The sequence below is a fragment of the Xenopus laevis genome, chromosome 1S, assembly GCF_017654675.1.
Source record: "Xenopus laevis strain J_2021 chromosome 1S, Xenopus_laevis_v10.1, whole genome shotgun sequence".
Lineage (NCBI taxonomy): Eukaryota > Metazoa > Chordata > Amphibia > Anura > Pipidae > Xenopus > Xenopus laevis.
In genome coordinates, this window is record NC_054372.1 from 43,580,439 (window position 1) to 43,606,395 (window position 25,957).

General features: G+C 40.7%; 1 protein-coding gene across 1 annotated transcript; it reads left to right on the top strand.

The window, feature by feature from the left end:
* The first annotated feature begins 5,239 nt into the window (after positions 1–5,239).
* Positions 5,240–25,723, top strand: plrg1.S (pleiotropic regulator 1 S homeolog). The gene is made up of 15 exons (XM_018243251.1): positions 5,240–5,444; positions 7,514–7,620; positions 9,208–9,332; positions 10,154–10,207; positions 10,528–10,621; positions 10,986–11,076; positions 11,290–11,391; positions 11,507–11,599; positions 13,147–13,296; positions 13,403–13,504; positions 13,736–13,838; positions 14,937–15,045; positions 16,698–16,837; positions 16,961–17,154; positions 25,404–25,723. The coding sequence occupies exons 1-15, from the start codon at positions 5,415–5,417 to the stop codon at positions 25,461–25,463; spliced, it is 1,554 nt and encodes a 517-aa protein (XP_018098740.1). The 5' UTR covers positions 5,240–5,414; the 3' UTR covers positions 25,464–25,723.
* The last annotated feature ends 234 nt before the right edge of the window (positions 25,724–25,957 follow it).

Here is a 25,957-nt window from a genome sequence, read left to right on the forward strand (position 1 = left end):
GCATTCAAGAGTGACTGCTACTTTGGAGTCGGCAAAACCAGCAACCCCATATGGCTGTTCTATGGCGCATGCAGTAAATGTCCTGGTTTTTCCCCCAAAGGGCCCGGCGTGCGAGCCCCAGGGGTTAGGTAGATTTCGGCGGAAGTTGCCTTTTCTTTGGAGCATGTGGCAATTTGCCTGTTTCCCTGCCCCTAGTTCCAGGCCTATTTGGTACCTGTCTTTTGAGGACAAAGGCATAGGTTGCACCTTCCTCAGGCTACATTAACGTGTGACAGATTTGTAGTGTTTGGTAAAGCGTCAAAGCTGCATTTTTATTCAGGCTACATTAACGAGTAATCAACCTTTGCTAATCAGCCTTTTTTTTTTTTAAAGTTTGGTACAAAACACTGTCCTCATTAAGCAATATGCCACGGTCAACTTCAGGCTAATGCTAGGCAAACCCCAAAAAGGGTTTTGTATGGGGAAAAAAGACCCAAGTTGAAGCAAAGGTAAGGGCAAGGTGCTAGATGGGGAACACCTGTCCTGAAGGAGATACCTCGGTAGCTTAGAAGGACAACCCCCTGTAAGAAAGGGGGAGCCAAATGGAAGGCGGATGATGGACATCTGGAACTTATCTTTCGGTAAAGAACCAAAGCTGCATTTTGTTCTGGCTACATTAACGAGTAATCAACCTTTGCTTCAGCTTCTTAAATACTTTTTTTTTTTTTTTTTTAAGTTTGGTACAGAACACTGTCCTCATTAAGCAATTTGCCAAAGTCAACTTCAGGCTAATGCTAGGCAAACCCCAAAAAGGTTTCTGTATGGGGAAAAAAGACCCAAGTTGATGCAAAGGTAAGGGCAAAATGCTAGATAGGGAACACATGACTTGAAGGAGATACCTGGGTAGCTCTCATACACAGTTCCTCTCAATAGCACAGTAAAATGTAGACTGGGTGGGTGGGTCTTGCATTGTGAAGGTGCAAAGCACAGCAGGAGTCTTTTATGACCTCAAGTTCAGTTATGGTCAAGTTAAGCTGTTCACAGTTGTGTGAAAACATCCGTTTCATTAAAAGTAATTGCTTCAAAAGTGGTTCCTTGAAATCTATGTAGAAAATATTCAGTATAATCATGCCCAATTTGCTTCTAAATGCAAAAGCAATTGAATAATACTTGATGCATCAATCACAATTGCATGAGATGCATCTCACCCAGGCTATTGCAATTATTCTGGAAAAATATGGGGGAATAAAAGGCTGCATTGTGGATAATAAATATGAGGACTGGGTCCAACAAGTGCACTTTGCACACTGTACTTGTGGGTCACACATTGCCCCTACTGCATGGTTCACTTTGTGTGTTGTGTTGTGTCTGTATGTGCTTGCTACCACTTGCCACCATTACAATTAAAAGGTGTACTTTGCATTTTAAGTATATTACATAAAATATTGTGTCTGACTGCGACAGGTGGAATTATGCTGGAATTTTAGGAAAGAAAGTTGCATTGTACTGTACATCAAACCATAAGAGATAATAGGTACACATTAAATACAGGGCTCTCTGGCACCTTGTGGCCTCTGGTAGCACTAACATTGCTTATCTGACTGACCCGAAAGTAGGGGTATATTCCAGGGGATGCCCACCTCCTGTCCACCATCCCACTATAAATACAGATTTGCCATATGCTGGAAGTGCTGTATTAAGAGAAAGCTTCTGGTAGTTGCCCTTGAGGCGCAACCCATGAGACAATGTCCAAAAAATGGTTTTTTTCCCATTTATCCTCAATCTCAGCATATGGTGAATCACAGTCTTTTTCTACATTATTAAAAAAAGTAAACAAGCAAAAGTAAATTATTTACTTTGTTGCAATCCGAAATGTGCAATTGTAGTACATCTTACTACAGTGTTTGCTTGCATCACACTACTGATGAATTTGCACTATATTGGGATCTGATTTCTAAATGACAAGCTTCACTGTGAGTCATTTACTGTTTGCCAGGACAGGACATAATCTGTGTGCTTAGTGACATATCTCCTGAGGCTCTTGTGCAAGATTGTTTTATACTGTTTTATGCTATCGGAGATCTATTATTGACAGAGCTACAGTCTGAGCCAGAATAAAATGGGAAATCCCTTGTTTCTCAATCTGTAAATATAGCTTCTTCATGATAATGTTGTGATATTTTTTCACCCTCTTTTGATGTTGTTTTGTTATTAAAGACACTGCAGGGTGACACATCTAAAGGGCTGTAAGCAACAAAAATGAATTTGTTTGTATTTGTTTAAATATACATATAGGATCCACTATCCAGAAAGCTCTGAATTACAGGAAGGCCATCTTCCATAGACTCCATTTTAAATAAATAGCTCAAATCTTTAAAAGTGATTTCATTTTTTTTCTGTAATAATAAAACAGTACCTTAGTCTTGATCTATTGATCCAAACTAAGGCACATAAATCCATATTGGTGGCAAAACAGTCCTATTGGGCTTATTTAATGTTTACATAAGTTTATTAGCAGACTTAAAGGGCATGTATAGTCTAAATAGAATAGGGCTAGAAATGCTGTATTTTGTATACTAAATATAAACATGAACTTACTGCACCACAAGCCTAATCAAACAAATAATTTATGCTTTCAAAGTTGGCTACAGGGGGTCACCATCTTGTAACTTTGTTAAACATCTTTGCAAGACTAAGACTGTGCACATGCTCAGTGTGGTCTGAGCTGCTTAGGGATCGTCATAAACAAAGCTGCATGGCTGGGAAGTAAGGCGGGACTCCCCCTGCTGTTCATTAGTATGATTGTTTCCCTGCTCAGCAGTTAGGGACCATCTGACAATTACTATCCACAGCAGTAAATGAAGGGAGAATTTTACTGCATACAGTCAGGTTTCTTATAAAAACGGTACACATTTTTTAATTAAAGTATATTGGAGATAGGTTTCCTTTTCATTAAAGAAAGTAAAAATGGGATTTTTTTTTTTGCCTTAACATGCCCTTTAAGGTCTGGTGATCCAAATTACTGAAAGATTACTTATCTACAAAACCTCTGTCCCCAAGCATTATGGAATTAGATCCTATACCTGTAATATACTGCTACCAAGCACTGGTAAACAATGCATGTTTGCTTCAAGACCTCTAATATATAATAGTTTATATAAACAAGTTGCTTTATAGTGATGGGGCTGCCATTCATATTTGTATAGCAGATAACTAGTCACAGGCAGGTCCAGGTGCAAGATGTTCACCCGCTGAGCCGAAAATTTCCCCCATGCCCTGCTGGCCGCAGTGTGTCTTATCAGGGGTGGATTGGGTACAATATCAGTCAGGCCCACACCCTCTGCCAGGTAGGCAGTTTCTTTGATAGGCTTCATATGTGATATCTATGGATAAACTACAGAAAGTAAAGTTTACCTAATTACATCACCTTTTTAATGTATGTTTCTGAAATATGTTTTACTCTGCCGAGCAATACTAAAACATCTTCCAGAAAAACAGTGGTTCCCAGTAGCAACATAAATATTCTTATTTTATCCAGATGATAAAATCAAATGCAATATAAATATTGCGCTGTGCCTTGTGTTGCCAATCTTTCCGTCTCTAGAATGGCTTATCAATAATTCTAGTATTGCCGGGATCACAGGTTTATGGAAGACGTGATCATAGGTGTGTTTAAGTTCTCTGTTTGCTCATGAGTGAAAGAATCTACACAATCAATATAAAAGAATTAAGAAAGCTTTTACGTTTTTAAGCTCCTCTCTGTATTTTTCATAAAGGCATCCAGCACCACCTCCTGTTGCAATGTGAAAATAACACATAAGCAATAAAAGTATCAGCGTTAGGCAGATATTAAATTAAATCTCTAAACAGGTAGCAATGTCTAGAAGTGAATAGTCAAGCCACCTCAGTTATACATTATGTTCTTTTATATACACCAGTTTTGGTTAAAAAAACAGTAACTAGGGATGCACAGAATCCACTATTTTGGATTCGGCCAAACCCCCGAATCCTTCTCGAAAGATTTGGTTGAATACTGAACCAAACCCTAATTTGCATATGCAAATTAGGGTTGGGAAGGGGAAAAAAATTGTACTTCCTTGTTTTATGACAAAAAGTCACAAGAATTCACTCCCGCCCCTAATTTGCATATGCAAATTAGGATTCGGTTTGGCCAGGCAGGATTCTGAATCCTGATTCTGAATCCTGCTGAAAAAGGCAGAATCCTGGATTTGGTGCATCCTTAACAGTAAGAACAAAAAAGGGTTTTAAAGGAATGCCAATAAAATGTACTGTTATACTGCACTAGTAAAACGTGTGTGTTTGCTTCAATTATAGTTTATATAAACAAGCAGTCGTGTAGCCATTGGGGCAGCCATTCAAGCGCAGGATACATAGTAGATAACAGATAGTTCTGAGGAATCCCATTGTATGCTACAGAGCTTATCTATCTGCTGTGTATCCTGTGCTTTTTCTCCCTTTTCAGCTTTGAATGGCTGCCCCAATGGCTACACAGCAGTTTGCTTATATAGTGAATAAAGTACCCCCTCTTGTAAAATTAAGGATATTATAAGTTACCGAGGAGTTTCATGACCACATTAAAACACAAGGGCGAAGGCCGAGTGCTTTTATACAGGTCATGGAACTACGAGGTAACTTCTAATATCCTCATATTTTGCAACTGGGGGTACTTTATTTATTATAATACACAAGTTTCAGTGAGTCATGTGACAGAAATGACATCAGAACTCACCGTTTATATATGATGACATCAGAACTCACTGTTTATAAGGATATAATTTACAAGATATTCATGGCTTTTGTGTATTATATAAACGATTATAGTTACTGAAGCAAATACAAGATTTACCAGTTCAGGGCAACAGGACATTATATTTTAATTACATTAAAAGACTTTCATTTTTTGGTTACTTTTAATATGCTGTAATGTTTTCTTGGAAAGGGTTTAAATAACACAATAGAACATTTATTTGGGCTCTGCTTATGTACTGCTGTTGTTTATTGGTACCATGATGCATCAAGACCAGAGTTACACACAGTAAGCTTTGAAGAGGGACTCGACTAGTGAAATATAAAATATGGTCGTGACTTTCCTAACAGAAGGCATCCAGCTCTCACTATCAACTGCAACTTCCCCTATCTTGTCTACAATTACAAATAATGCTGAACGGGTTTTGTTTGACTAACACACAAATGTCACTTCTGCCCTGCCGTAGCACGCAATCCAGTCGAGTGACGCTGCGAACGTCAGTTACGTTCTGATTCCACCACGCCGCCAGGGGCACTCGTCACGAATCACGGCGGTTCTGGTCCCAGAAAATGTTCCAGCTCTTTTTAGTAGTTCCGGTTTGTGGCATCACGTCCGGTTTTGCAGCGTTGGTTTGTGCGCTGGTGATTTCGTGTTCGGTGCTGCGGCGATGTCTCAGCGAGAATGGGGGTCGGTGGAGGTGAGTGAGGGATTGCTGCTTAATTATATCTTAGCGCGCCACATTGTAGTGGGTTAATGGCTGAAATACAACGGGGAACAGTCTGCAGGCGTGACTAGAGAGTAAATGCAGCACGGAAGCCCCAGGCCTGGAATTTTATTACATTTTATCTATCGCTTACTATTTAATTTAAATACACATTGTGCGACCTGACTGCAGTTATGAACTTCTGCTATTCCCCGGCATAGCTCTCAAGGGGATCCTGGGAGTTGTAGTTTGAAAACTCGCAACAGCGGCGCCTCCTTCAAAATGTATGGTGGCTATTTATACTGTAGGAGACATTCCTCTGTAGGGCGCAAATCTGCTTGTACAACTTATCAGAAGTGTCCATGAATCTTCATCTGATCTTACATTGTACATCACCCCAGCTCTGGACTAAGAATCAAAATAGGCCCTGGCTTTTCTGCTACACAGAGGCCCAATCAGCCCACAGAGAAGCCCAAACAGCCCCCATCAGCCCACGAAATAGTGATTTTCTATGGCACCTTATAGCAGCCCCTCTGGCATTTGCCAGAACCCACAGATGCCAGTCCTGGCCTGCATCACCCTAATGACTTTGTTCTAACTAATGGATCCTGCCTAATACTGCTTCAGTTTCTCCATCATTAAAGGACCAGCTTAACCTTAAAGGGATACTGTCATGGGCAAAAAAGTTTTTTTTTCAAAACACATCAGTTAATAGTGCTGCTCCGACAGAATTCTGCACTGAAATACATTTCTCAAAAGAGCAAACTGATTTTTTTATAATTAATTTTGAAATCTGACATGGGGCTAGACATATTGTCAGTCTCCCAGCTGCCCCCAGTCATGTGACTTGTGCTCTGATAAACTTCAGTCACTCTTTACTGCTGTACTGCAATTTGGAGTGAAATACCCCCCCCCCCCCAGCAACCAAACAAAAGAACAATGTGCAGGGAACCAGATAGCAGCTCCCTAACACAAGATAACAGCTGCCTGGTAGATCTAAGAACAACACAGTAAAATCCAGGTCCCTCTGTGACACATTCAGTTTCATTGAGTAGGAGAAACAGCCTGCCAGAAAGCAGTTCCATCCTAAAGTGCTGGATCTTTCTGAAAGCACATGACCAGATTTCAAAATTAAATATAAATAAATCTGTTTGCTATTTTGAGAAATGGATTTCAGTGCAGAATTCTGCTGAAGCAGCACTATTAACTGATGTGTTTGGGGAAAGAAAAACATTTTTCCCCATGACCGTATATCTTTAAGTTCCATTTGCCACTTTTAGAGCAGAGAATATAAAAAAAGTAAATATTTCCTAAATAAATAATAGGTAAAAAGTATGTTTAAACGGGTTGTTCACCTTTTAATTAACTTAGTATGATGTAGATATTAGTAATCTTCTGAAACAATTAGCAATTTATTTTATTTTTCATTATATGTTGTTTTTTGAGTTATTTAGCTTTTGGGCAGTTGCTTAGTTTTTTAAATGATTTTACATGTACTCCCTGCTGTTTTTTCTCAGTTATGGTTATATTGTAAAATACATCATCCATGAAAATTGTCCCGTGGCCATATATATGTGTACACAAACAAGTATTGAGTTATAGTAGGACTACACTGCATAGGTAGCTTGTTTAGACTCCTGCTGTATGATTAAAGTGGACTGTAAATCTAAAGGTCTGCTTGTATGTCCATGCCTGAGGGTGCATGCTTTAGGCTGAAAATTGAAAATGTGGTGTGAGATTTCATAACTTTTCTTGGGAAATTTCATACCACATTTTAAATTTTATATTAATAATCTATTTTTGCAAATCATTCCATAGTTGATTAAAACAAGTAATGAAGAAACAAATTAATCTGTTTCTTTTTCACATGTGCGCACATAAATATGTGTGTGTAATGAGCTCTGGTCTTACCTTATGTAGCCTTAAATAGTGTTAAGATCACATTTGAAGATAACACTGTTCTTAATATTACCTCGCTAGGTGAAGAGCATATAAAAAATTTGGGGTTTAGCAAATTTTGGGCTAACTTAAAAAAAAAAAAAAAATTGACTTTGTTGTTGCAGGACGTGCAGAAACACTCTGTCCACACACTTGTCTTCAGGTCTTTGAAGCGGACCCATGATATGTTTGTGGCTGATAATGCCAAGCCGATTTCAATTGATGAGGAAAGGTAAGTCCTGTGTATCTTGCACTGTTACAATGACCGTTATTTTCTTTCATCCTTACTAAATAGCATATCTTAAAAAACGTTGTCGTGGTTTTAGTAGATTTAGCTTATGGATCTGATCGGCTCTCAGCCGGAGCTTGGCATCACTAGTGCTGTGCAAGGACAGATCTCAATTCTCTGAGCAATCATTACACACAGCCTGGTTTAGTTTAAACACATCCACAGGTAGCGGTGAAGGAAATAATGCTGTCTATGGATGAGAAAAAAAATTGTTACCCATATACTTTTAATGCATTTTGGTGAATTTTTGGTGAAGCGAAACTGGTCAAATTTGCCCATCCCTAGTTCTTTCTATAAATAATTATACAGAGGACAACATTATTTCCTTATATCTATAAATCAATGTATACATTGTTTAAAGGGTCAATACAGAGTCATATGATCTGCTGTAACCTTTACATTTAAAAATATATAGTGCATAATCTTTTGCATGGAGTCTTATGTATGCATGTATAAATGAAAAGCTTGTGCTCAATATAACAATGCATGGATACAATAATAGGCACTCACACTTTCCCCACCTAACATTCATACATTTAAAGCTAGAATTAGGTTGCAGATTATAAAACGGTAGATAAAAACCATACCCAAAAGTAATTCTCAGTTGAGAATGGAGGCACACTCATAGGCAGGGACATAACAAGAGGCAGCAGACCCACTAACTGTGAGCAACCAATTGTATATAGGACATGTTAGAGAGTATGAGTGATGCACAAAAACAGTATGGGCATAGAAATTTTTAGATACTTAGGGATTCACAGAAACTTAAATTCTCTTTTTGATTTGGCTAAATGCAAGCATTTTTGTTTTTTAGCATGATTCATCCAAATCCAAGAGCCTGGCCAAACCGAATCTGAACCCTTAAAATCACGTGACTTTTGACACGAACATACTTTCTTCACCCCTTGCTTTCCTTCATTTGCAAATGCGTATGCAAATTAGGGTTCAGATTCAGGTTAGAATTGAGCCAAATCCTTCCTACACTACTGGCTATGGACAATGTAATATAAATTCCCCAGTGCATAGAAGACAAATCCTACTCTATAAAAATATTTGTGAGAGCCAAGTACTAGGTTGAGATGATGACCACCAACACAGCAGCAGCATTGTGCATTTCCCTTACAAAAGTACCTACCTTCATAAACAAAACCTAGAACCACAACAAGCATGGATCTTTATTTATAAAGCTACCTGGGTGTCTCCTGACACTTGTACATCACTTGTGACTGTAAAACAGAAAGCTTTGTGGAGCACCTTGGTTCATTTACAAATTGCAGCCCTTGGTGTTGCCACTATATAACTAAGGTTCTACAGTCATATCACAAGCAACTAATTGGATCACCCAAAGTTTGTTCACTTTTGGACCATCTTGAGTCTAAAAAATGCTTGAGGGATTGATAAGTTAGAATATGGACATACACTGAATATTGGCTACTGCAAAATGACACAATATATATAGAACAATATAAAAATGAAGTTACTGTGCATCTAAGAATAAATGTAAACATGTTAATGCTTTTTCCCTGTCAGCCACAAATTAAAGATGGCCATAAAGCTACGCACAGAGTACAGCCCTGTCTTGCACATGCCTGTTGTTAAGGAAAATCGAGAAAAGGGCCATCATGAAACGTATGAGCATTATACAGCACAACAAGGTATGTTTACTCAGTTTTATGTATGTATCCTACATCTTTTGGTAATCAAGCCACAGAATGTGAATTAATTGGTTATAGCAATATTTTAATTGGGTGTTTTGCCTGGTATTATAGATATATATATATATTATAAGGACATTGGCAATCTCCAGGTCCTGTACCACCTAATGAGACTACTAACATCTTACATAGTTTTCTTAAAGGTTTGGTTAACCTTAAATGAACTGTTATGATTTAGAGTGATAATCTGAGACTATAGGTGTTTATGAGCTCTTTAGCTTTTTATTCAACAGCTCTGCAGTTTCAGCAGGCTGGTTGCTAGGGTTCAAATTACCCTAGCAACCATCCATTGGATTGAATATAAACAGGAGAGGCCTGAATAGAAAGATGAGTAATAAAATGTAGCAACAACAATAAATTGGTAGACTTACAGAGCATTTGTTTTGTTTTTTTCTATTGGATTGGTTATCTTTATTTGAAAGTTAGAAGAAGGCAAACCAACTATAACAGAAAAATGACTCTTAATTGAAAAGTTGCTTTGCATTAACTATTCTATAACATTGAATTTTAACTTAAATCCAATTTTGAACCAGCTTAATATTTAACAATTGCACAAGAGTGCAGAAATAGGGTTTGATCGGTTTCTCTGGTAGCCTTTCTTCAATGTGAATTTATTTATTTATTTATTTTTTCAATTTTTCTTGGTGCAGTATCACTTTTTACTGTTATTAAAGCATACTTCATTCTGTTTTCTGTAGCTTTAAAATAATGTTTGTTATTGTGTTTAACCTGAAAATGCTGAAAAATGCTTGTTTCTGTAGGGATTGAATCAGAATACATGTTAACTGGAACACACCCATACCCTTCAGGCCCAGGTATGTTGACCTCCAGACTTTAGCTGTTACAAGTTAAGGCCCCTCTAACCTCTGATTTCTGCTTTTACTGTCATCATACTGTAAAGGTTTTCTGTTCATATCTGAGCTATTTGTAAGATAATATATATAATTTAATTTTGTATTTAACATTAACTTTCTTCCTAAATAGTTCTGTAAATTCACTGTGGAGTGTTGCTCACTACTTTCTAACCTGGCTACAGTTCTTTTGCTCTTCAAGTCAGTTCTTTTGTTTTTCTGGCATTTGTTTTTGCGCATAATAGAAATGGATGCATAATATACAAATAATTTGTTTTCTATAGGGGTGGCGCTAACAGCTGATACTCAGATACAGAGAATGCCAAGTGAATCGGCAGCCCAGTCTTTGGCCTTGGCTCTTCCACCACCACAGTCCAGGTAAAAGGCTTGTTTTTCAGTAACATGACAATCTGGGGCAGTCATATTCTATTATTTGGCCATCTACACGTGACAATCTGATATCTGAACAGGCACTTCAGAGATAATCAGAGTGAGCAGGGAGAGACTCAGGCAGGAAGTGATGTCACACCAAGCTAGTATGGCAGCTGCTATCCTAATGAAACAGAAAGCTTCTATAGCTGTTTACTTAGATATGGGAAAGCATTCTACAGAATAAATAGTTTGCACTATTGTGGCTAATTTATTGACGATAAGCTGCTTTGGTAGCTTTTCTTCTCCTTTAATATGTGGGCTTCGTTGCACGTTAGAGTGTTAATCTTTGTGTTCCCTCCTGCTTCATCAGGTTAGATGCTCAGCGTACAGCTGCTAGTGTTGGAGATATCTACAGGCATGCTGGACTTGCTGAACGTTCCCAGGCTCCAGGACTAGCAATGGTGAGTTTTCAAATTTAGGGACAACACCAGAGCCTTATTATTGATCTGTCGGGATCATGGTAATGTTTGCTACTTGTATTTTATAGATTTTCACTCTAGGTGAGTTCAAACGCATATTACTGTGTATTTGGTTGATTTTGGTTGAGAAGTGCTGTTTAGTTTTTGCAAGTAAAGGACAAATAAACATATTATGATAACTTTGTCAATATACAGGCTTCCATGGAGTCCGGAGGTACGAAAAACTCTACACTTATTGCAAAGAAAGCTCCTACCATGCCTAAACCCCAGTGGCACCCACCTTGGAAATTGTACAGGGTAAGGCATGCCCTCTCTTGTATTTGCCTTTATTGGTATTATTCAGACTGTTAAATTACATACATCAATACTTTATGGAAATGCAGCTGCTAACAGGTGATCTTTCTTTTTTTAGGTTATAAGTGGCCACTTAGGCTGGGTTCGAAGTCTTGCAGTTGAACCTGGAAACCAGTGGTTTGTAACAGGCTCAGCTGACAGAACAATTAAGGTAGGACAACTTCACTATGTCGCTGAGTTTTGTTCAAATTGTTTTTACAGTTCAATAATCCTTATTATATGTGTGTTTAGCTGAAATTGTAAATATTTCCTTCAAAATATTTACAGCTGGGGACTGTCAATTACTTTTTGGCATGACTGGTCATGGTACTGCATTCGCACATCTGTTGTGATTTAAGATCTGGAATAATGGTGCAGCTCACAGAGAGCCCAGTGGCTGTCAGGAACTTACTCAGGTTCCAAGCCAAGCATTTGTTCTAAATGTGCACATATAGCGGTGTTAAGAGTGCAAATAATGTAAGGAATTATTTATATCTGCTATAAGTTTGTTTGCTATTACATTTGCAGAAACAGAAGTACCGGTGCTTATGATAAACCTTTTTTTGTTTTCCCAAATTGCACTTGACTGTCTTATCTTTTTTTGTGGGCTGAACTGACATTAAAGGGGAGATTTATCAAGGGTCGAATTGAAAATTCGAATTTAAGTTTTTTTATGGCTAAAACTGTCAAGGGAATTGTTAAAATGAGATTTGAGTTTTTTTTAAGAATTCTTATTAGATTTTTGAGATTTATCATACTCTGGCCCTTTTAAAGGAGAAGGAAAGGCATCCTGCACTTGGGGGTGCCAAATGTTAGGCACCCCAAGTGATTGTATTGACTCTTCTGAAACCCCGGGCCGGTGCCCCTATCGGCAGAAAACTGCACCAGTCCGGGGGTTATACCAGTTTAGCACCACGGAGTGATCCTCTTCTTTCCACTGTTTTCTTTGTGCGGCTGCGAATGTACAGTAGAACGAAAAGCCGAACTTTAACTTAAAAGTCGGATATTTCGTTCAGCTGCACATGCGTTTGCCCTGGAAAATATGAAGACAGAAGAAGCCGGAAGAGAATCGCTCCATGGTGCTCTCTGGTATAACCCTGGGCCGGTGCAGTTTTCTGCTCATAGGAGCACCGGCCCAGGGTTTCAGGTAAGTCAATACAATCACTTGGGGGTGCCTTACATTTGGCGGATGCAGATGCCTTTCCTTCTCCTTTAAGAACTCAAATTTGACTTCACCACCTAAAACCTGCCGAATTGCTGTTTTAGTTAATGGGAGACGTCCTGCGATCAATTTGGAGTTGTTTGCACCCTTCCTGACATTCAAGTTTTTAAAACGAATTTGAATCTGATTCAAATTACATTTGGATTTTCGGGTCCATCCTATGCACCCAATTTTTAAATTGCGTTTGGTCGAATTTCGAGTTCATGGGAGTTTTTAAAAACTCGCATGAATTCAAAATTCGTCCTTTGATAAATGTGCCTCTAGAAAGCTACAGCATTTGTCCTGAATGATTCTCATTTTAACCAGCACACTTTGTGAAACCAAACAAAGAGCACAAGGTTAAAAGTGGCTGTATCCTGTTAAGCTGCTGAATATGCTGACGCTTTCATTGCATTTTATATGTCGTGATATTTTCTGTCCAAGCTTTTCTCTTTATTTGCAAATAATGTGTTAACTTACACTAACATATTTCCCAATTTTTCCTCTTTTCACTTTAGATATGGGACCTGGCAAGTGGTAAATTAAAGCTGTCTCTCACAGGACACATAAGTACTGTCCGAGGGGTGATTGTTAGTGGCAGAAGTCCCTACTTGTTTTCTTGTGGGGAGGACAAGCAGGTCAAGTGCTGGGATCTGGAATATAATAAGGTATGGATTGGATAAACAAAAGCCACATTTTAAGTTGTTCTGCATTCTGTTTATAATTAATCTGAGAAGTTTTTATGCTGACATCTAATATGTTCCTGCTGCATAGGTTATCAGGCATTACCACGGTCATCTAAGTGCAGTCTATGGTCTAGATCTGCATCCTACTATTGATGTACTTGTAACTTGCAGCAGAGACTCCACTGCACGTGTAAGTAACATTGTCAGATTCAGACTATCTACTTCCTGAATGCCCAGGCATTGCATTACTCCTGATATAATCTGCAAGGCTCTCCAGCTATAGCTAAACTGCAACTCACAGTATCCTATAAAAGCCAAAGGCTGCCAGGGGTACTAAGTTGACTTGTATGTTTTATAACCTCAATTGGTTCTCACATTGATGACATTTGTTTTCCTACTAATATTTCTGCTCTCTTTAAAGATCTGGGATGTGAGAACAAAAGCCAGTGTGCATACACTAGTGGGACACACCAATGCTGTGGCGACCGTAAAATGCCAAGCTGCAGAACCTCAAATCATAACCGGTAAATTACTTCTAATAAACACTTGGGCAGATTTATTAAGGGTCGAATAATACATTTGAAAAAAGAAATATATTTTGGTCATAACTCTCAAATTCAATTTGGGAATAATCCGAACTCAATTTGAATTTGAAAATCACGATTTATCAAACCTTAATCCTTGGAACAATTCGAATTAGACTATTCACCACCTAAAACCTTCTGAGTTCATGTAGAAGTCAATGGGAGAGGTCCAGTGACCCATTTGAAGATGTTAATAGCCTTCCTGACATTCAAGTTTTTTTTAGAGCAAAAACTCGATTCGAGTTTTCAAATTGGTAATATTCCTTCTAGTTTTAGACGTTCAAAATTTTTCTTAACCTCCCAATCGAATTTCGAGCATATTCAAATGTATTGGAGTAAAACAAAATTCACATGAATTCGAAAATTCAACCTTTGAAAATTGGTCCTCTCAATATACATTGATTCCAGGTTTATATATTTTACTGGATCATAGTCAATTTCTAAAGATGTGGCTTTTATTTGCGGTAATTATGAGTCGACCCGTCACCATAGAAAAAATGTGGTCTTGATCCTGTACAGTAATAACTGCATGGCTGCTTAGTTTCTAATTCTCATTCATTATTATTTATAGGGATACTGAAATGGCTGCTTTGCTATCCCTGCATTCTAATATCGCCGTGATGTCAATTTATTCCCCCTATTTTTATTTGATACAATACAAAGGAGCATTTTAGGGTGTTTTAGGAAAGTGAGTGAGCAGGAACCTAAATGCCTGCACTTCTATAGAGGGCTGCCATTGTGCTGAAAATAGGGTGACTTCTCAACCACCTGATTTAGTATAAATTTTAGTAAATTTCATTACAGGTATGGGACCTGTTATCCAGAATGCTCTGGACCTGGGGTTTTCCAGATAACGCATCTTTCCGTTATTTGGATCTTTATACCTTATGTCTACTAAAAAAAATCATATAAACATTAAATAAACCCAAGAGTCTATGGGAGACTACCTTTCCATAATTCTGAGCATTCTGGATAATTTTTTCTATGTTTGCTATGTCATACAAAATCACTATCAGTTGTTCCCTTGTGCATTTCCAGGAAGCCACGACACCACAATAAGACTGTGGGATATGGTTGGTGGCAAGACCCGGGTTACGTTAACAAATCACAAGAAGTCTGTCAGAGCTGTTGTACTCCATCCAAGGCAGTGAGTATACATGGTTTCTCTACTGTGCAAAAAGAAAAGCTCATGTTTTGCATGTATGAGAGAGAAAAATATTACAGTGCCTAGTCTGAAGTAGTATTAAAGATAAATCACTTTATAATTGCTCATTTGAAATAGAATAAGATGACAATTCCACAACCTAAATGAAAATTGGAAGAGATAGAGGGTTATACATATTTTACACATCCCTCAATTGCGTCCCTTACTTGTGTGTAATTTATTTTATACATAAATTTAGCAGGTGCAGCAAGTGAATGGAAGCCTGTACTTGTTCTCTTTAGTTATGGTTGTACATAGTACAGAGCTCTTTCATATCTGCATGCTTTGTATAGCTCCTTAGTCACAATATGTGCCACTGTGGCTTTGCTGGCATTAGGCACAATACAACTGAGCAGCAGCCATTTAGATGCAATGCAAAATGTGCACTTTGTTTTGAACCCGTTGTTTGCATCGACAATAGTAAATGAGTCACACTGTCTACCACCCTGTCTTTCACTCTTGCGGACTGTGGTGATCTCTAACTTCACTCTTTGGTATACCCCTTTGAATCCTATTGAGAACCTAAATTGTAAACTTTTTCTAAGCAAAGATGCATATAAAATAACATGATGGTTTCATTTTGAATTTTTCCATTAAGTCGGTGGCGACCTGCTATTGGTACCTCCAAATGTATTCGTGCTTGTAAAACATTGCGTGGGACTTGGCTAGATAATGGATCTTACCATAGCAGATAAAAATTTTCCTACGTTATCCAACATACTCCTATATTATATCTGCATAGGTAGTCTCGTATAGTAATCACAGTTCTGCAAGAAAAATTCTAGAAACAATATCTAACCATGAGCATCATGCACAGTGGGCACTTATGAAAGCAAGCAAGCAAGAAGAATGTGTGAGATTATGTCCCGCTGTTGCTCAGTAGGAAGGGGCTTCTGACCTAGAAAAAAATTACTGCTTTCCTTGAAATAGGTTAAATGGAAGTGTGACAAACACAGAAAAGGAGCTTAGTATTACACATTTATTTGAGATGGCAGACTAATAAAAACCACCTTAAATCTAGTGATGCACCGAATCCGGGATTCGGTCAGGATTCGGCCTTTTTCAGCAGGATTCGGCCGAATTCTTCTGCCCGACTGAACCGAATCTGAACACTAATTTGCATATTCAAATTTACATTTACAGCATAGAATTTGGGGGTTTCGGCCGAATCCAAAATAGTTGATTCGGTGCATCCCTACTTAAATCTCCTAAGCAACCCACGTTAAAAAAGTGAACGTGAACGTTATGTAGAATTATGGCTTTTGAAACAGAAGCCAGAACATTTTTTCTGTTTGCCATTTCATAAACAATATGGCTAATATTTATATTCTTTAAAAATATAAAAGTTATGATATGACTTTTTTAGTCACGTGAGTGATGAGGAAGATAAAAGATCTGCAGCTAAGCAGTATTTTAGTAAAGTGCACCTATAATATATTATAGAGCCTTTATGTTCACACACAGCTGCTTTCTCAGGTGATTGAATAAATGTGGCTGCAGTTTTGCTTTTCCTTTAGTCAGCACAACTATTTTGCATAGAACCATAAACCATATGTACATTATGCCATTAAGCAGTTTCCTTTTTTAAATTCTAGGTACACTTTTGCATCTGGGTCACCAGATAATGTTAAGCAGTGGAAATTTCCTGACGGCAACTTCATCCAAAACCTTTCTGGCCACAATGCTATAATTAACACATTGGCAGTGAATTCTGATGGCGTGCTGGTGTCTGGAGGTGAGGAACAGCTTCTTTCTGCTTATTTATCCTGCTGAGCGTAAAACAAGCGAATCCTTCAGCTTCTCCACATCTGTGTAGTGTGAAGTCTCACCCTGTCTGGCATCTTTTCTCTCTTTGTAGCTGATAATGGAACGATGCACCTGTGGGACTGGCGAACAGGTTACAATTTTCAAAGAATTCATGCTGCTGTTCAGCCTGGCTCTCTAGACAGCGAATCTGGTATTTTTGCTTGCACCTTTGACCAGTCAGAAAGCAGGTTAATCACCGCCGAAGCTGATAAAACCATCAAAGTCTACAGGGAGGATGACACTGCGGTATGTACCCAAAACCCGGTACCATTGCTATTTATAAAGCAAGAGGGAGGATTGTTCAATGCACATTCCTGGGTCCCCTGTCTCCATAATCAAATATCTATGCAAGTGCATGCATTTACAAAAATGGGTTAGTTACAAAGTCATGATCATAAAGTTGGTAAGCCACCCTACCACATCAAGGTAAACCCCACATGACTGCCCCTATCTATTTACCTCTGGTCATAGTATTCAAAGGCTGACATCTCCCAGTATGATGGTATCTCCTGGGATAAGTGTCTCTTGACCGGGGCAAGCCTTTAAAAATGGGTTTTGGTCTGGGCAGTCTCTCTCTTAAAGGAGAATTCAACCCGTAATAAAAATAAAACCCTCCTCCCTACTCTGGGTAGACCCTCCTCCCACCCTGCCTACTTGCCCCTAATTTTTTACTTACCCCTCCGTGCAGATTCTGGCCTCCTTGACACATGAGTAGTGTTTTATTGTTTGTTGCTGGCTTGTAGCACAGATGGATTTGAACTCTGGTGTTCAGTTCAGACCTGCCTGCCTTCATGTTCCTATTATAATTCTGTCCATCCTGTAACTGCAGGGTTTTAATGACTTCTCAGCGGTACTTCCTTTAATTAGATTCATGATGGACCATGATCACTTGATGGAAGTCTCACACTGGGAAGGCTGTGATCTGACTAGCCATATAAATTGACACAAGATTTAGAGTAGCCTAAATAGTTTCTCTTTGTCTTCCATTTTAGACTGAAATATTTCTTTGCCAGGAGCTGCCTAAATGTGTATTGAATTGTGGGAGTTTAACCCCAGCTTTCTTATGGTGTTTGGTGTTTATATAAAAATGTGCGCTGTTTAAAGGTCAAGGAAAGTTAAATTAAATAAGTAGGCTAGAAATGTTGAACGTTATGTTTTGGGCTTCTGTGCCAGCCCCAGGCAACCAAAGCCCTTTAGCAGGGAAGATCTGTGCCTCCAAAGATGCCCCAGTAGTTCCCCATCTTCTTTTCTGCTGATTCACTGCACATGCTCTGTGCTGCTGTCACTTACTGAGCTTAGGCACCGACTCACAATATACAATACACATAGAATAGAAATGTCACAGTATAAGACTGATTAGTAATTAATATGGATAATAACTACATGGGAGCTCAGAAACCAGTTCAAATAACATCAGAATTTAATAATCAGCCCTGTAGCATCACCTTGTATGACAAGATAACCTCATTTTCTGCTTGATAATTAGTGATGACCCCTAAGCTTAGCTTCTCAGCAGCTGCTCAGAGCCCACTGAGCATGTGAGTGTCACAGACACTTTCCAAGATGGTGACCCCCTGTGACAAGTTTGACGTCCTGGATCATTGCTGCTTTTAAGAAGCTGAAACTTTTGGCTAGTGCAATAAGTTCAGTATATAGAACATGGCATTTTTAATCCTATTCATTTTTAGGGTTTCCTTCTCCTTTAAGGATATAATTATGACTCATTATGCGGCACTAGTTCCATTCTGTTTCCTATAACCCTTTCATATAATAGTCTGTTAGTATTTAAAGTGCATTTTTAAAGTGATAAAAATGCATCATGTAGTTTCAAGTGTAAGATTGGCCCAGCCTGATTTATAATTGTCCCAAGCAGATACAAAGGGGCAGATTGATTAAGATCTGTAGTTTCAACAAAATGTGGTGCTTCCAATCATGCCAAGAATATTCTCCGAGGCCACATTTCTGCTCCAAGTTTCCACAGTCAGGATCTATTTTCTGTCTCTAATGCATTTGCCTTTGCTTTAAACAGAATTTCCAAAAAAATGGGCTGCCAAATAAGTGCTGTGATTGGCCATTTGCTAGCCCCTGTGTGAATTGTCAGCCTACATTTGGCAGTGCACCTGGTTTTCTCTTGCCTAGATTGGGGGACACAGGCACCATGGGGATGAAGATCCTGTTGCTTGGAGAAAGGACACTAAAAGGTTAAAGTGGCTCCTCCTCCTCTGGGCTTCATCCCCGCCTACATCCTCAATCCTCAGTTTTCTTTAGTGTCCTCAGAAGGAGGATGGACACTTCGTGGCTGGGAGCAATGGTACAGATTTATTCAGTATCATGCCACTACTGGGGTCAGTGTTTCTCTTCCAGAACCCCTCCAGCCAAGGACTTCTGATCTGAAGATGCTCTATAGCCTTCCCGCTCTACGGAGGCTGCAGGCTGGGGAGCTCCCCCCCACACTACCCTGGGCACTGGTTCCCGCTCTCCGGAGGCTGCACCAGTAGCCACAACGGAGGGTATATATTTTATTGAGCATTCCTGGCTGGCACAAGGAGGTAAGTCAATTCCCTCCTCCCTCCCCCCATTACATGCTGCCTGTCAGCTCTGCAGAAAGAGATTTAGTTTCACTTTCACTGCTATTCTCTCACAGAGATTTCCCTAGGCATTTAGTTTCACTTTCACTGCTATTCTCTGACAAAGATTTCCCTAGGCCAGGGATGTCCAAAAGGTAGATTGGGATCTACCAGTAGACCCTTAGCTGGTCATCAGTAGATCTCAAGACACTGTCATCACACAGTTTGTCTAAATCACCCTCCTGTTTCATTCTTTTTATTCAGATATTTATGGTAAGGTTACATAAAAAATGGATGTTTAAACATAACAATATACATTTTCTCATGAATCAAAATTTAAGTAATATTCTCTATGGAACAGAATGCTAACAATGTTTTTATAGATGTAGATCATAATGGGACAACAGCACTAAAAGTAGACCTCGCATTGTTAACTCAGTGCCATTCCCAGCGACCTTTCGCGCCACCATCTGGCGCTGCGTCTATATTTCATTGTGCACGAGTCACTGCACACGCGCCTCACGGGCGCCATCTTACTAAGGTACTATACCAAAGCCTGGGAAACCTCTCTGGCGGCCATTTTGGATCCGCATCTCTCTCCAATACTGAGCGTTTCCAGCCTCACTGTCTCTCACAGAGAAGAACAAGGCACCATTCCTTCCTACCTTGGTGAATAGGTAGTTACTCTTCCCTTACTCTTTCTCTAGGGGATTAACACTTCCCTCTCTCTATGGGACCTACTGTGGGGTTTTTTCACTACTTCCCTCTGTCTCCACAGATCGCACTCTATGGGAGAGGTGGTTCACTCCTCTGGACTCTCCTAATATTCCCCAATAACTTTACTTACTGGGTGGCACTATCTACATAGTATAGCCATGACGGGCAGGGCAGATGACCAGTCCCTTCCCAAGCAGGCATCTGCATGTACCACCAATGCAATTTAGTATTTGGCATGGGCTACTTGCAGACCTAAATTTGCTAGTGTTTTGGCTGAGCCAATATGTGAAGCCTGTAAGACTGCAGCAGTCACTGCACAATTACAATCCCACACAGCCCTACCAGCCAGCTCTGCGACAGCTACGGCTAATCAAACGAGCTTGGATTCTGAATTGGTGTGCGCTCTATCTCTAGCGGGTCTACAAAACCTAGCCAGAATTCCAGAGACTCTAGATAAGGTCCTACAGCACCTATCTACACAGCCTCACTGACCGGTCACCCAGCAGTCGGCCACAAAGCGACCTCCCCTTTCCCCACCTGTTTTGCCTGATGAACAGGAAGAGGCATCGGGAAGAGGGACAGATCCTATCCGCAGATGAATAGGATCAGGATACCCCTAGATCACAATGAGAGGTTGAGAGCCTGATTCAGGCACACCCCACCTTTAGCAGAGCCAACCAAAAACATTTTCAAGAGGCAAAAGAAGTCTTCTTGTGTCTTTCCAGCCTATGAACAGCTGGGTGACATTGTTAAAGCACAATGGAAAACGCCTTAGACCATAGAGTCCAATTTTCCATCGCTTTACTCAAACTTATTCTTTTACTGTACAGACCTTGGTCTTCACCCCCAGCAGTGGACCCACCAGTCTCTAAATTGTCAAAGACCACCACCATTCCAGTAGCCGATGCGGCTTCCTTTAACGATCCTATCGACTAACGTCTTGAGGGTTTCTGCAAGTCGATTTTTATAGCAGCAGGCGGAACTCTCCGACCTATTATTGCCACCCCATGGGTATCCAGGTCAACGGAAGTTTGGGTGGAACAGGTGGCCCAACTCATGGCTCAGAAGGCCCCTCCACAGACCTCTTCTAGCTCCGATAGCAGACACAAATATATATAAATAAATTTGCGTAGCAGTCCTGGACGCGTCTAAGCTCGTCACAAGGGCTTCGGCATAATCCATTGCAGCCAGACGTTTCCTTTGGCTAAAAAACTGGTCAACAGATCTTACCTTGAAGTGGTCTCTGCTTGGTCTCCCATTCTCGGAAAACAACTTTTTGGTGCTGAACAGAGAAGGTAAATTCTCAAGCTACAGGAGGCAAGAGCACTTTACTTCTGCAAAACAGTAACTTTCGCCAAAATCAGAGCCAGAGGTCCCAACATGAAAAGCAACAAGCTCCGACCCGCCCCAGATTCCAGTCAAGGCAGAGCACTTCTTGGTCAGGAAGCAGAGCAGCACCTAAGCCCGCACAGGACAAAACAGCCTCCGCATGAGGAGGTGCCCACCCCTGAAAGCTTACCCTTTGGCGGACGCTTAAGTCACTTTCAGGAGGTGTGACGGCATAGAGTACTGGACCCCTGGGTCCTACAGATCATATCTATCTCATAGAATTCGCTCAGCTACCTCCAAGGTGATTTTCCATCTCAAGGCTCCCTACCACAGAACCCAGGCACTCAGCGTTCCTTGGGGTTCCACACGCCCTGACTGCCTCCGCGGTAGTAATGGCGGTCCCTCAAAGGTAAAGGGGCTTCGGTTTCTACTTAAACCTGTTTATAGTACCCAAAAAGGATGGATCTTTTCACCTGGTGCTAGTCCTAAAGGTACTAAACGACCATGTAAAGAAGCACCACTTCAAGATGGAATCCATCCAGTCAGTCCTAATGTCCCAGGACATAGAGGATTTCAGGGTGGTGATCGACATCAAAGATGCATACCTACATGTCCCCATACATCCCAACCACCACTGGTTCCTTCACTTTTCAGTGGCAGGAGAACATTGGCAATCCCTGGCACTCCCCTTCAGACTATCCTCCACGCAAAGGGTATTCACAAAGGTCATGGCTGCGGCTCTAGAGGACCTGCGACTGCAGGGAGTGAGTGTCATACCATACCTGGACGACCAACTGGTAAAGGCCCGTTCCATGGCACTGGCTGCAACTCATCTCCAGACACTAATGCTGTTAGGCTGGCAGATAAACTCCAAAAATCTCGATTCATGCCTTCTCAGAGTACAGAATATTTAGGGCTTGATCTACATTCTTCATTGGGAAGAGCCTTCCTTCCCCAATCCAAGATCACCTCAATGCAGGGGCTCCTGTCAGCTCTGCAGAAAACGGATCAGGTACCTTTACAATTGCCATGAGAGTGCTAGGGACTATAGTGTCATCCTGCGATTCCATATGCACAGCTCCACACCAGAGCCTTACAGAGACTTACTCCAACACCAGAGGAGGAACTGAGCGAATCTAAACTGCAGGATTCCCCTATCAGAACTAGTTTGAACCTCTATCAATTGGTGGCTTGACCAACAACACTTCAGTCAGGAAAACCCTTCCCCAATCACCAGTGGACAGTCATCACAACAGATGCCAGTGTACAAGGTTGGGGAGAAGTATTGGGAGACCTAACCGTACAGGGACGTTGGTCACAGAAAGAACTGCTCCCCATCAACATCCTGGAATTAAGAGCAATCTACCTGTCATTGCTCCAATGGTCAGGCAGACTTCAAGATCTACCTGTAAGAATACAGTCAGACAATGTGACAGCGTTGGCTTACATCAACCACCAAGGAGTCAAGCTGCCCTCGCAGAGGCACAGCAAATTCTTCTGTGGGTGTAAAACACAGTACCAGCTATCATATCCCTGGAGTGGACAACTGGATAGCAGATTTTCTCAGCCGAGAGACCTTAGATCAGGGAGAGTGGAGCCTACACCCAGAGGTTTTTTCAACTGATTCTGGCAAGGTGGGGCACTCCAGAAGTAGACTTAATGGCATCCAGGTACAACAAGCAGCTTCCGAGGTTCTTCACAAGAAGCAATGACCCTCTGGCCCTAGCATTGGACACAATGGTGGTTCCGTGGCAGTTTCACCTAGCATATGTCTTCCCACCACTGGCACTTCTGCCAAGGGTAATCAAGAAGGGTAGAAACAGTTCTAGTGGCACCCTACTGGCCACACCACACTTGGTTCGAAGAGCTCATAAGTTCATCAGTGGACGCACCATTCCACCTTCCAGACAGAATGGATCCGTTATCTCAGGGACTGATCCTCCACCCGAGTTCACCGTGGCTGGCTTTAACTGAAGCATGACACTTGAAGCCATAATCTTAGCCAGAGTTCCAAAAAAGACCATACCGACCTTACTAAGGGCCAGAAAGCCCGTCTCCGCACGCATCTACCACAGGGTATGGAGGACATTCATATCCTGGTGTAAATCTAAAGCCAAAGACCCACAGTCCTGGGACGGAAGTAGCCTATTGTCATTCCTTCAGGAGGGTTTAGAAAAAAGGGCTGGCGCTCAGCTCACTGAATGTTCAGGTATCAGCCTTATCTATCCTTTTTCAGCAGCAGCTTGCAATGCTGCCCAACATCAAGACCTTCCTACAGGGAGCATTGAGGATGATACCTCCATACCGTCACACAATCCCTCCCTGGGATCTCAATGTGGTACCTTCTGTATTGCAGGAGCAACCGTTTGAGCCATTGGATCAATTCCATTACCTCTGCTGACTCTTAAGGTAGTTTTCTATTAGCCATCACTTCGGCTAGACTAGTTTCAGAGCTAGCAGCTCTATCCTGTCGTCCACCATTTTTGATTTTTTACAAGGACAAGGCGGTGTTGAGACCTACCCTGGATTTCTTCCTAAGGTGGTGTCAGAGTTCCACCTTAACCAGGATCTGGTGGTTCCTTCATTTTGTCCTGAACAAAAGACAAATTTGGAACAGTTACATAGGTAGATGTGGTTCGTTCTCTCAGAACATGCATCAGGGCTACCAAGAGTAGAAGGAAGCTAGACAACCTCTTTTTCTTCCCAGAAGGACCACAGAAAAGCCTTAAGGCATCTAAGGCCACCAATGCAAGATGGATTAGGTCAACAATCTTGAAGGCCTATGAGGTACGAGATGAGGCCACACCCTTCCGGGTTCAGCTCATTCTTCTTCTTCTTCACTCAGCACTTCTTGGGTGGTTGGCCTCCAGGGTTCAGCAGAACAGGTCTGTAGGGCTGCAGTGTGGTCATCCACACACACCTTTTCCAAATTCTACAAGGTGCATACATTCACCTCAGCCGAAGCGAACTTCGGCAGGAAAGTGTTGCAGGTGGTTATTCCCTGAACACTAGGGGTAAAAAGTCCCGCCCTCATGGGTAGCTTTGGGACGTCCCCATGGTGCCTGTGTCCCCCAATCTAGGCAAGAGAAAAATAGATTTTTGTACTTACCGTTAAATCCTTTTCTCTTGTCCTACATTGGGGGACACAGGCCTTCCCTCCCTGTATTAGTTCAAGTTAATGTTGATCAGTTAATATCTTATATAATTTTTATTGTTCAAATACCAACAGCAGGTGGTTCATACCATGCTTGGCTTGCATGGGGAGGTGCTCCTTCTCTTCACATGGGCAATTGGTAGGGCTCGTCATCTCTTCTTCGGTCACAAAACTGAGGATTGAGGATGTAGGCGGGGATGAAGCCCAGAGGAGGAGGAGCCACTTTAACCTTTTAGTGTCCTTTCTCCAAGCACAGGATCTTCATCCCCATGGTGCCTGTGTCCCCCAATGTAGGACAAGAGAAAAGGATTTAACGGTAAGTACAAAAATCTATTTTTTATGAAACCAAAACTTGTCTCCAAGCCTGGAATTGAAAAATAAGCACCTGCTTTGAGGCCACTGAGAGCAACATCCAAGGGGTTGGAGAGCAACATTTCGTTCATGAGCTACTGGTTGGGGATCACTGCTCTAGCACATGAGCCATTCTCAGAGATCTTGCATGTAGTACCATCCTTTACTTGAGCAGAGCAAGTAGTTTCTGCCATAAGTCTTTGCTCAGCAAGTCATGTCATGTTGACTCAGACTCAATGTACTTGCTTTAACCCTGATGATTATAAAGCAGAGCAAAAGTTTTGCCTCAACTGAGTTTGTTTGTTGCTGGTCCTGTAATTATCAAGGACACGTGCATGTGTTAATATATTAACATTTTCCTTCTACTCCTCTTTCAGACTGAAGAGACACATCCAGTCAGCTGGAAGCCAGAAATTATGAAAAGGAAAAGATTTTGATCAGTTGCATCTGCACGCTGTGTTTTTCTCTTACGATCCTTTTTTTTTTTTACTTTCTTTTTGTACATTTGTTTATCAAAGGTTGTCTAAGCATGGATTCTGTTTCAGGCATTAAGCACATCCTTGGCTAATGTATTTGTCTTTCATCGTATTAAAATACATCCTGTTATGGCTATTTGTTCCATGATCCCTGGAAGCTAGAAAGGTTTTTTTTTAAAGAAATCATTAAAATGAGAAACTTCCCAATCTCCAAAACAAAAGCTGCTGTTTCCTGCCTGTTCCTTCCTAGTCATGAAGAGATGAACGTGTTAAAGGACAATCAAACCCTCTTGTTTTCTTCCTGTGCTGCACTATTCCTTTATTTCTGATCATCAAATTGATATCTATCACGTGCACTTTTAATAGCCGTGTTCTCAATTCTATCATACAGCACGGGGGGTCCATCCCGTAATTGGAATAAAACAGTCACTCTCATTGAAACAGAAGCTGTTTAA